Genomic DNA, 9,965 nt, shown 5'->3' with positions numbered 1-9,965 from the left:
GTCGCTAAGGCGTATGGCGCAAAGGCGGTGCACGAGGAGACGTTCCGCGTGTACACGACCACGCCCGTGGACGAGTCGGAGAGCAACAACGCCATCAAGATGGAGGCGCGCCCGCGAGTCGCTCGCGCGCCTCGCACCCAGCCTCGGCAGCACGTGCCGCCGCCGATCCCCGTGGCTCGCGGGCCGGGCGCGGGCTTTCATCTCTCCTCAGTTACAATTGGACCTGGAGCAGGTTGGGATTGAGGACTGCCTGCACATTGAGTTTGAGTACAACAAGTCCCGCTACCACTTGCGCGAGGTCGTCCTCGGCAAAATCTTCTTCCTCCTCGTGCGGATACGGATCAAGTGCTGCCACGCACCCTCCCGACGGACACCTCCGAGACACTTCCGACGCACTTCCTCTCGCACGGATTGGCCTGGCAGCCACGCGCGCGCGCGTGCCGTCGCCGTCGCCGCCGCCGCCGCCGCCGCCGCCGCCGCAGCGCCCAAAGTCGCCAGGGGGCGGACGGACGCCTTCATGCTGACGGATGCCTTGATGCTGCAGGCACATGGAGCTCGCCATCATCAAGCGCGAGTCGTCGGGCGTCGGCGCGAACGCCTACACCGAGTCGGACACCGTCGCAAAGTGCCGCGCCCGCCTCGCGCCTCGCGCCTCGCTCCTCCTCCTCCGTCCTCGGTCCTCCGTCCTCTGGTGCCCAACTGGCGTCTGGCGCCCCGTTGCAGGTATGAGATCATGGACGGCGCACCTGTGCGCGGCGAGGCGATCCCGATCCGCCTCTTTCTTTCCGGCTTCGACCAGCTGACGCCCACGTTCCGCAACGTCAACAACAAATTCTCGGTGCGCTACTTCCTCAATCTGGTTCTGGTGGACGAGGAGGACCGCAGGTACTTTAAGCAGCAGGAGGTCTTCTTCTACCGCAAGGGGCCGTAGCTCCGCGGCTGCGCACCGTGCAGTTCACGGGGGCGGCACTGGCGCGGCTGTGTGCGCTCAGAGCGATTGAGCCACCGCCGCGTCCATGTACACCGGTCTGCTTAGCTCCGAGCGGCGCCGCCTCTCTGTCGTCTGGCCCGCCTGGGCTGCTCTACCCTCTATAGTGGAAAAAAGGTAAAAGGTGACATAACACGATACACTCTTGTCACTTCACATCTTCACACACACTCACACACACACGCACCCCGCCCACACTACTGCACACACATCACAGTGACACTGGGCTTAAGGGTATCGGGGCCTTCGGGCAGCGTGCGGAGCGCGCCCCCGTGCCCGCGAGGGCGGCGCGGGCCGGCATGGCCGCCGCGCCGCCGCCTGCGCGCCGCGAACCGGCACCGCCGGGCCGCCGCAGCGGTCAAGCACATGTGCTGAGTGAATAGCAGCGGGGCTCGGGCGCCCTCACCCGCAGATGTTAAAAGTCATGCACATTTTAATACTTGTAGTAGCGTAGAAAGTAGGAAAAGTGGGTAGTGGGAGATGCTCCCCCCATGCCGGGCTCACATATATTTATGCGACATGGGAACACGGGCGCGAACTTGGCGGTCCCGCGCCCCCCCCGGCCACCGCGCGGAGCGCGCACCGGAGTAAATCCGCCGAGAAGAAAAAAAGCAGCCGCGTCGTCATGTGCACAGTGTGTTTACACCTCAGACGCGCAGGTCCCCACGCTAATCCAACCCCCCTATCGCCTGGCCCCGCCACGCGTCGCCGGCCGCGACAACGACGCCGCTCTGGACGCCCTCACAAAAGCGAGCGAATCTGGAGCCTCCGCCAGGATCCGCTCCAGCTGCAGTTTTTCGAACAGTGCCTCCTCGTCGCCCGCTGCAAGACCGTTCGAGACCGGCACCGGCGCCGTCTCTGGAGGTTGGGTCAAGCTCGTGCCCCGCCAGCCCTCGTACCGCGCCAGCGCTTCCTGCCGTAGAGCCGTCTCCTCGTCAGCCTTTGCCTTTAGGCGGGTGGCCATCGCCGTGAGCCTCTCGTACTGTTCGCGGTATCGCGCCTTCGCCTCGCGCAGGCGCTGGAGGAGGGCGTACTCCTCCTCGTCGATTATGAGCGTGCCATCTGCACTGATCGAGGCCGCGCCGGCTCGTGTCCGCGCCTCCGCCTTCGCCTTGCTGCCCTCGCGGCACCGATCGATCTCTGCCTTGGCCTCATTCACTGCGGCCGCCAGGGACCTGTGCTGCCGCTTCAAGATGCGCACCTCCTCCCTCGCCGCGCTAAGCGCCTCTTGGACCAGCAGGCCCGGCCCCTCCTTGTAAGAATCAAAGGCGGGCGGCTCCTCTTGCCACCCAGCCTGCAGCTCGCGCGAGTCCGTCGCTAGCGACGCTCGCGCCTCCCCGGCGGCCACAAAGGCTTCCCGTGGGACGCCGACGATGCCGCCGGCTGGCACAGCGTCGTCCTGGGCGAGCCCGACCGAGATGCCGCCTCCTGCCTCCAACTTGCCGTCGTCCGTGCCGACCCCCGCGCGATCTTCGACCTGCGGCTCGGCCGAGGCTGGCGCGTGGTCTGCCGACCCGTCGGCGGCCAGCTTCTGCTGCAACTCCTCCAGCCGGCTCGAGCTCGCGCCGTAGAGCGAGCGTGCGGCGAGGAGCATCTCGTCAAAGTCGCGGATGGACTTTGCTTGCAGCTCTCCGCGGCCCTCCAGGTAGGCGCGGACGCGCTCTTCCATCTCGGTGCGCTGCGTGGCGGTCAGCGGCGTGTGCGATGCGCGGGGCCGGTCCGCGAGGGAGTCGCGCATCGCGAGCTCCCGCTTGAGGTCCGACACCTCCCGCTGGTACTTTTGCAACAGCGCCGCCGGCCCGAGCTCCTCCACGACCGAGGCGCTGTTGACGACTGCGCGCGCGCGGGCGGCGAATTCGAGCGTCGCGATGGTCTCCTCGAGATGCGCCGCCTGGCCGCTCATGTTTGCAATCAGCAGCGTCTTTGAGTTGCCGCCGATGGCGTCCCTGAGAAGGTGGGTGAGCTTTGACCTCCGGTAAGGCACGTGGCCCCGCGAGACGGCCGCCGCCACGACCACTTGGTCGAGGTGGGTGAGGGACTGGTTGATGTAGACCGACTCCCCGCGCAGGCAGCCGGACGTCTGTGTCTTCTTCAGCCGTTCGGAGCCGGCCAGGTCGACGAAGACCAACTTTGCGCGCGTGACGCGCCCGCTCGACTCGACGCGCGAGCGGAACTCCATCGACAACGTGAAGACTGCGTGCCCTCTCGAGGAGCGGTCGTTGAGCTGGTGGCAGGAGACAGAGCGCCGTCTTTCACCGGTAAAGAGCACTTCGAGCGCCGCCGCCTCGTCCGCGACCGCCACGGCGCGGAGGCCGCGCACAGTTGTGCTGGACTCGCAATCGACCAGCGAGAGCGATTCGGGCCCCGGCCCCGGAAGCTCCGTCAGCAAGTCGACGAGGGTGTCGTTGTAGATCTCAAGGTACGAGGCGGTCACCAAGGTTTCGTACTGGGGCTGGCTAGCTGCGTGGCTGAACACGCGGGCGATGGCGCGAGGCGCGACGCCGCGCTGTGCAAACTGACTCATTGAGCCAGTGTGCGTGTACGTCTTGCCGCTTCCCGTCTGTCCAAAGCAGAGCACCGTGCCATTGTAGCCGCGGAGCACGGCGTCCACCACCGGTGCGACGGTCTCGTCAAAGATCTTCTCCTGGCTCGACTCGCCACCAAAGACGTGATCGTATGTCCACTCCCACGACGACCTCTGGTTGTCGGACCTTGCGCTCGCGAGCTCTGGCGGCAGCACCACCCGGACGGTGCTGCTCGCGGGGCGGATCTGAATGTGGTCCGGGTTGCTCACCGAACGGGCGCGGACCGCCACCGTCAAGCGCTCACGGACCGCCTGCATGCAGCCGCGTGGTGCCCGAAACGTCGGATGAAACGATGTCTGTTTAAGCGCGGGCGGCCGGGACGGCACGTGGTGACGTGGAGCGCTACGTGAGCGGTGACGGGCGCGGAGGAGCGAATGAGAGCCGTGTTCACCACCGACCACCGTCAGATCTAGCTCCGCTAGCTAGGCTTCAGTGTCTGAGACTTGGGCTGTTGGGCAACTTAGACAAACAAACAACTTTTTTTGTAGATAGTAGCGCACAATGGCACCCTTGCTCCTTCCTTGCTTGCATCAAGTGCATCAATTTATCACTTCTGATCCCCCCGGGGGGGGGGGGGGGGGGCTCGTCGACCCCCCCAGGGACAAACAGAGTGAGCAGCCGCGGCGCCGCGGTGGAGCGGCGGCACTTGGCTTATATCGTTTCTTTGTGCTGGTCGCTGGCGGCTCCGGTTACGCTGGTCGCTTATTAGAAAGTAGAAAGAAATAAAAAGAAATCCGCGCGGTTTTCTGACGCGGCCAGAAAAGACACCAGAGCATAGCTCCTCGGCGACATGGCCCTGTCCGCGATGCCCCTCTTGCCCTCCGACGATGCGGCCGAGCCCGTGGTCGGGACCCCGCTCCTCTCGGGTCTAGTCTACACGACCAAGCCAAAGACTGCCGTGAGCGAGAACGGAGTCACCTACCAGATCCTCGGCGACGAGGCGCAGTCGGTGGAGGTGATGCTGCGGCCGGGGCAGGTGATGCGCATGGAACCTGGCAAGATGGTGCACATGCACGCGTCACTGATGCCCGAGATTGGCACGGACGGCGGCTTTGGCCAGGCGTGCATGCGGGCCTGCTGCGCGGGCGGCTCGTTGTTTCGCCTGATGTTTGAGAACAAGACGTTCCAGGACGTCCCGATGGCAGCGTCGCCCTCGTGGCCAGCCAAGGTTGTCCCGTTTGACATGTCCAACTACAACGGGCTGCACCTCAGTGCGAGCGCGTGGTTCGCCTCTGTCGCGACCACCACCGAGTTCTCCATCAAGCGCGCGGACACCGTCGGCGCCGCTTGCTGCGGCGGGCAGGGTCTTTTCTACAATGTCATGACGGGCGACGGCGTGGCCTTCCTCTGCGGCGGCGGCGCGATCGTTGAGAAGAGCCTCGCGCCAGGAGAGGTCTACGTGATCGACACCTCCTCGCTCCTAGCCTGGGAGCCCTCGGTCAACCTGTCAGTCCGCCGCGCGGGTGGCCTGCTCATGTGCTGCTGCGGCGGCGAGGGCCTCTTCCTGAATGAGATGACGGGCCCGGGACGGCTGTGGATCCAGCCGATGCCGCTCAAGAAGCTGAAGGCCGCGGTCGCCATGCCGGGCGGCGGCGGCGGCGGCGGTGGCGGTGGCGGCGGCGGCGGCGATGGCGGTGGCGGTGGCTAGAGAGCGAGGAGGCGTTCGTCGCCAGTGTTTCGCGCACCAAGAAGTCTCGCGGTGGGTCGCTACGTAGCTCCGCGTGCGCCGGTCGGCTTCCTGTTTGAGGTGTGAACGGTCAAGGACCAAGGTGATCGATGCCGTTTCGTCATGTGCGTGTATGTTTTTGTCCCACTACTGAAAACTGATAACTGTCACCACACACACACACACACACACACACACACACACACACACACACACACACACACACACACACACACACACACACACACACACACCGCTCACCCACGCGCACTGCCACTGGCGGCCTTGCACTTTGAATGCCGTGGCGCGTGTGGCCCGTGGCCGTGCGGGGGCTCCTGTCGTCATACGTGGAGATGCGAGGGTTGCCCCCCCTTGCCCCACCACCTCGTGTGTGTGGAGAAGTTTACCTTACCTTACCTTACCTTATAACTGTCGAGGTCCTGCTCACCTCGTAGTGCTAGTCTTCGGCCCACACGGCGCGCTCGGGCGGCTGCCGCAGCGCGTGGTCGCTCGGCACGCTCCAGCCGAAGCCGTAGACCACGCGCGCGTCTCCGCCCTGCAGCGGCGCCGTTTGGTGCATGTGCCTCGACGCGGTGAAGACCCACATGTCGCGCTCGCCCACCTCGAGCGCCTCCCCCTCAATGACGGGCCGGCCGGAGGGGTGCTGCAGCGACACGACAATATTGCAGCGGAGGTGGTGTCGCTCCGGCCGGCTGCCCGGCACGCCATGGTCGTACGCGTCGGTGTGCCGGTGGATGAAGCCTCCCGGCTGGATGAGAGAGATGACGCGGCCAAGGATCTGGTCGGGAGGCACGCCTTCAAGCCAGAGGCAACGCTCAGCCCGGCGCGTGAGCGCCTTGAGGAGCGCGTCGACGTAGAGTGCGGGCGCGTCGTCGGCCTTGGCGTAGTAGCGGCAGGGACCGCACGCGTTTGGATGCAGCTCGCCTCGCTGCAGGTGCGTGTTGGCCTTCTTGAGGAGCGCAAGCCGCTCCGCCTCGGAGATGAAGTCGCGAACGACCATCCAGCGGCGGCGAGGCTCGAGTTGGACGGCGGCAGCGGGCGCGGCGCTGCAGCGGCGCTGCGACGAGCGCCGTCTCCAGGATTGCCGAGTGCGAGCGCGCATCCGAACCGCCTAGCCGCGATCGAGCAGGACCGAAAAAGAAGAATTTTCCCGACGCGCGGGTTCGCACCTATTTCTCCCTGGGGTTGTCTGTTTTCTTTCTTTCTTATTTCTTTCGCACGCGTATGGAAAGGGTGGGTCAAGACAGATACGGGCTGGAAGGGGAGAGGGAAGTACTACGACGCGAAGTGGGTCAAGAATTTTACAACAAAACTGTGGGTCAAGAAAGCCATAACGCGGCTGGTGCTCGTGGAAACTTTGGGAGGCATTGCGCCGCCCACCAAGCAGTTCCTCCACGTGTTCGCCAAGGAGGCGGCGGGCACCAACACGGACCGGACGGTGTACGGGGCGGCGTCGGCGAGCCCTCGTCGTCCACCACACGCAGCAGATCTCCAAGGCGGCGGTGGCGGGCGACGCCGACCAACATCAACAAGCAGGCGCGCAAGCAAGGAGCGTACCGACCGACTGGACAAACAAAAAAATCTCCTCCGACTGGATCAACAAGCAAAAGAACAAGCAAGCGACGAACGGCTTCTTGTCCTCGGCCCCAGTGGGGGAGCTCTGCAGACGGGCCCCTCCACCCTTCCTGTAATCATGTAGTCCCCACATTCGCAATCGTGGGTGGGATCGCTTGTCATGTGAGAGAGAGAGTGCGTCGTGTTCTTGTTGCGTCTCCGCTTTCTCTTCCGCGCTTTGCCTGTTGTGTGAATAATGCGTGTGCCGAGAGAGTTCCGTTGTAAAGTTCTCTTTCGCGGTGTATCTGTGTTAGTGCCAGTGCGCGCCAGTCCCGTGCCCAGTTGTGCGAGGCATGCGTCGTAATCTTCTCTTTCGCTGGGGGATGATCGTGCGCTGGGGGCATCGTTGGGGAGAGAGGGAGGGATGGAGGGAGGAGGTCAAAGCTGGGCAGCTTCAGCTGCTCAGCGAGGACCTGGTGTTGCTGCTGCGCAACGCTGGCTGGGGGGGCAGGAAGTCCTGCCACGAACGCCGGCGGGGGGCGCTGCGGGAGCGGAGGAGGTGGGAGTTGGATGATGGGGATGATGGTTGTGTCGGCGAGCACTACGGTGTTGGCGGGTTCGATCATCTGCCTGAGGACGACTTCCTTTATGGCGAGGGCGACGGCTTCTAAGGAAGCCCTTGCCTGTCCTTGTCTGTCGTGTGAATCGTGCGTGTGATAAAGGCCTTTATCATGATTATACAGGAAGGGCGGCGACGCTGTGGTGCGCAGCCCTTGTCCCTCTCTGCCCCCCGTGTTGCGCGCGCCGCCGGGCCTCTGTTCCACGTGCCCGTCCCCAGCAAGGACAACATGCTAGCCCAGCAGGCCGCTCCCACCGCCGCCCGCGGCGTAGGCAAGGCGGCAAAGGGTGGCAAGGGCGGCGGCAAGGGCGGTGGCAAGGGTTGTGGCCGTGTGGCGCACCAGACCCACTTTGCGCCGCCGCCCTCAACGCCCGATACTCGGTTGAGCCGGCGGAGCGACGGCGGCAGAGTTGCGGCCGCCGGCGACCTCACACGGCGTCGAGCGCCGTAGAGACGGCCCCGAGAGCCGCCGCCAGGTGTGCCACGACCGCGGTCGCGAGGCTCGTGGCGATGGATGCGCCAGACCCGCTTGCGCCGCCGCCCTCAACGCCCGATACTCGGTCAGAGCCGGCGGAGCGACGGCGGCGGAGTTGCGGCCGCCGGCGACCTCACACGGCGTCGAGCGCCGTAGAGACGGCCCCGAGAGCCGCCGCCAGGTGTGCCACGACCGCCGCCGCGAGGCTCGTGGTGATGGATGCGTTAGACCCGCTTTGCGCCGCCGCCCTCAACGCCAGATACTCGATCAGAGCCGGCGGAGCGACGGCGGCGGAGTTGCGGCCGCCGGCGACCTTCCCCTCGACCACGCCGCCGACCCGTCGACAAGCACGCGTGGACTGCCATCGAGAAGAAGGAGAAGGAGGGCGGCGCATCCGGAGCCCGCGGACGCAGCGGGCGCGGGTCCGGGCGCGGGCGGGCGCGCGGGAACCCCGCCAGCGGAGGCGACAATGCCTCTGGCGGCTCTGCAGGCGGCGCGCGGCGCGCCCCTCGCCGGTCTCCCGCACGCTCCTGAGGGCCGAGAGGGCCGAGAGGCGGGGTCGGTGACCCGGGGGCATGGGTGGTGCGGCCCGCGCCGCGCGCGGGCGCGTGACAGCCCGTGAGTGCCGAGATCGGGTCCGTACTTCGACGTAGTATGGGCCCCCGGGGGCCCTCTACAGCAGCGGCGAAGTGAGCGTGTTTGTGGTGTTGGTGTGGCGTCTGAGCTTGGATCTGTGACTAAAGCCGGTTACCACTGATGGATCCCCACCCGAATAACACACAGTGAGCGCCCCAGCGCTTCACTACGCCCTCCGCGCGAAATCGCTAGTGGTGCTTTGTGGTAGTATATTGTACTTTTGAGTAGTATGGGTACGGTTCCCGAGACCGAGCGACGAACGGCTTCTTGTCCTCGGCCCCAGTGGGGGGTGCCCGCGCCGCCTAGCTCTGCAGACGGGCCCCTCCACCCTTCCTGTATAATCATGTAGTCCCGTTTTGTCACATTCGCAATCGTGCGTGGGATCGCTTGTCATGTGAGAGAGTGCGTCGTGTTCTTGTGGCGTCTCCGCTTTCTCTTCCGCGCTTTGACTGTTGTGTGAATAATGCGTGTGCCGAGAGAGTTCCGTTGTTAGTGCCAGTGCGCGCCAGTCCCGTGCCCAGTGTTGTGCGACGGAGTGCGTTTGTAAAATTCTCTTTCACTGGCCTGGCTCTGCCCGCCCGCCTGCGGGCAGCAGGGGAGGCGCTGGAGCGGCGCCTCTGGGCGTGTGGGGCGAGGGCCAGGCTGTCCCCCCGCAGTCTCAAGGTGGCCGGGTCTCGCTGCTGCGGCGAGGTGCGCCCTCAGCACTCATCAGATAAGGAGGTCCGCACGCTGCGAGCTCGGATACCCAAGTGAGGTGCTCATCCTCGGGACGGTCTCGGGACGGTCCTCGGGACGGTCTCTTGGGACGCTCTTCTGTGGGGCGAGCGGGCAGAGGGGAGAGGGGAGAGGGGAGAGGGCGGGAGGGGGAGGAGGAGGGGAGGGGAGGGGGGTTCCGCCCGCCTCAGAGGGAGACGGCGCAGCGGCCCCGGCTCACCACTCGCCTCGAGCCCGCCCTCCCTCGCAAGCAACAGCCAGAAATGATCCAGGAGATGGACCCCCCGTCGCCGTTTCGGCTGGAGTCCTTCGGAAACATGAGCCGCCAAGTCGAGCATGCGATCCAAGAGCAGCAGCAGCGCATGCAGCACGCCCACCGCCGCGTCGACGACGCAGGCGGGCGCATCCGGCAGCTCGAGAACGGCGCGTGCACGCGTGGGCCGGCGCCGCGCATCTGACGCCACTGCACTGACCGCCAGAGGCCCCTCCGCCGCAGAAAGGAGGGAGATCGAGGCCCAGATCTCGCACTTCCACGCCGCTGACAAACGGTCGGAGAAGGAGCAGCAGCTGGTGCTCGAGGCCCTGAAAGAGCAGACCCAGGAGGCGGCTGCGAAAACCGCGGAGCTCGAGGCTGAGTGCAAGGGATTCGAGGAACGCGTGGAGCAGGACCGGCTGGCGTACGTGAAACAGCTCTACGGCAATGCTCT

At 65.6% G+C, this 9,965-nt stretch overlaps 5 protein-coding genes across 5 annotated transcripts in view; 3 read left to right on the top strand and 2 right to left on the bottom strand.

Annotated features, from left to right (window-relative positions):
* Window positions 1-1,119, top strand: EMIHUDRAFT_458442 (hypothetical protein). Its single transcript, XM_005773578.1, has 4 exons — window positions 1-105; window positions 233-345; window positions 545-625; window positions 724-1,119. Exons 1-4 carry the CDS (start codon window positions 100-102, stop codon window positions 929-931), a joined length of 408 nt encoding a protein of 135 aa, XP_005773635.1. The 5' UTR covers window positions 1-99; the 3' UTR covers window positions 932-1,119.
* A 1,700-nt stretch (window positions 1,120-2,819) lies between these two features.
* Window positions 2,820-3,830, bottom strand: EMIHUDRAFT_75033 (hypothetical protein; the record flags this gene model as incomplete). Its single annotated transcript, XM_005773577.1, has 1 exon — window positions 2,820-3,830. A coding segment is annotated over one exon (1,011 nt), but the record flags the coding sequence as incomplete, so codon positions are not given.
* A 508-nt stretch (window positions 3,831-4,338) lies between these two features.
* On the top strand, window positions 4,339-5,408 carry EMIHUDRAFT_444559 (hypothetical protein). Its single transcript, XM_005773576.1, has one exon. It carries the CDS (start codon window positions 4,364-4,366, stop codon window positions 5,219-5,221), a length of 858 nt encoding a protein of 285 aa, XP_005773633.1. The 5' UTR covers window positions 4,339-4,363; the 3' UTR covers window positions 5,222-5,408.
* A 288-nt stretch (window positions 5,409-5,696) lies between these two features.
* EMIHUDRAFT_241542 (hypothetical protein) lies at window positions 5,697-6,260 on the bottom strand (the record flags this gene model as incomplete). The annotated part of the gene is made up of 1 exon (XM_005773575.1): window positions 5,697-6,260. One exon carries the CDS (start codon window positions 6,258-6,260, stop codon window positions 5,697-5,699), a length of 564 nt encoding a protein of 187 aa, XP_005773632.1.
* Window positions 6,261-9,521: 3,261 nt separating this feature from the next.
* The window catches only part of EMIHUDRAFT_241540 (hypothetical protein), a gene marked incomplete at both ends in the record, with an annotated part of 616 nt that continues 172 nt past the window's right edge, over window positions 9,522-9,965 (top strand). Inside the window, 2 exons of the mRNA XM_005773574.1 lie at window positions 9,522-9,685; window positions 9,759-9,939. Of these exons, the coding sequence (XP_005773631.1) occupies window positions 9,522-9,685; window positions 9,759-9,939 (345 nt within the window). The remainder of the gene's footprint in view (window positions 9,686-9,758; window positions 9,940-9,965) is intronic.

Source organism: Emiliania huxleyi (genome assembly GCF_000372725.1).
Source record: "Emiliania huxleyi CCMP1516 unplaced genomic scaffold EMIHUscaffold_334, whole genome shotgun sequence".
Lineage (NCBI taxonomy): Eukaryota > Haptophyta > Isochrysidales > Noelaerhabdaceae > Emiliania > Emiliania huxleyi.
Note: the sequence above shows the minus strand (reverse complement) of the source record. Positions and strands in the feature narration are given on the sequence as shown.